The 358-nt window shown below is 51.7% G+C and overlaps 1 protein-coding gene across 1 annotated transcript in view; it reads left to right on the forward strand.

The window, feature by feature from the left end:
• The window catches only part of CCND1 (cyclin D1), a 16,494-nt gene that overhangs the window by 4,383 nt on the left and 11,753 nt on the right, over positions 1–358 (forward strand). The window contains exon 3 of the mRNA XM_010007425.1: positions 37–196. Within this exon, the coding sequence (XP_010005727.1) occupies positions 37–196 (160 nt within the window). The remainder of the gene's footprint in view (positions 1–36; positions 197–358) is intronic.

Raw genomic sequence — 358 nt, forward strand, 5'->3', positions numbered from 1 at the left:
CCCACCCTTCCCCCCCCTTCCCTCTTGTCTTTGCAGCAAATGGAGCTGCTTCTGGTGAATAAGCTGAAATGGAATCTGGCTGCAATGACCCCCCACGATTTCATTGAACATTTCCTTACTAAAATGCCTCTGGCAGAGGACACCAAGCAGATCATCCGTAAACATGCTCAGACTTTTGTGGCTCTGTGCGCTACAGGTATGAGCCCTGCACGTTAAGCAAAGCGTCTCGCTCCCCTACACGCACCTACCCCTGGCTTGTAAAGCTTCCCATAGCTGTGCTCTATAAAGCGACCTCACAGAGCTGTGGGGAGGTAGTTTAAGCCCCGATTATTGCCCCTTGTTGTTTGCAGAAGGTGGC

Source organism: Chaetura pelagica, unplaced genomic scaffold (genome assembly GCF_000747805.2).
Source record: "Chaetura pelagica isolate M959 unplaced genomic scaffold, ChaPel_1.0 scaffold401, whole genome shotgun sequence".
NCBI classification, from domain to species: domain Eukaryota; kingdom Metazoa; phylum Chordata; class Aves; order Apodiformes; family Apodidae; genus Chaetura; species Chaetura pelagica.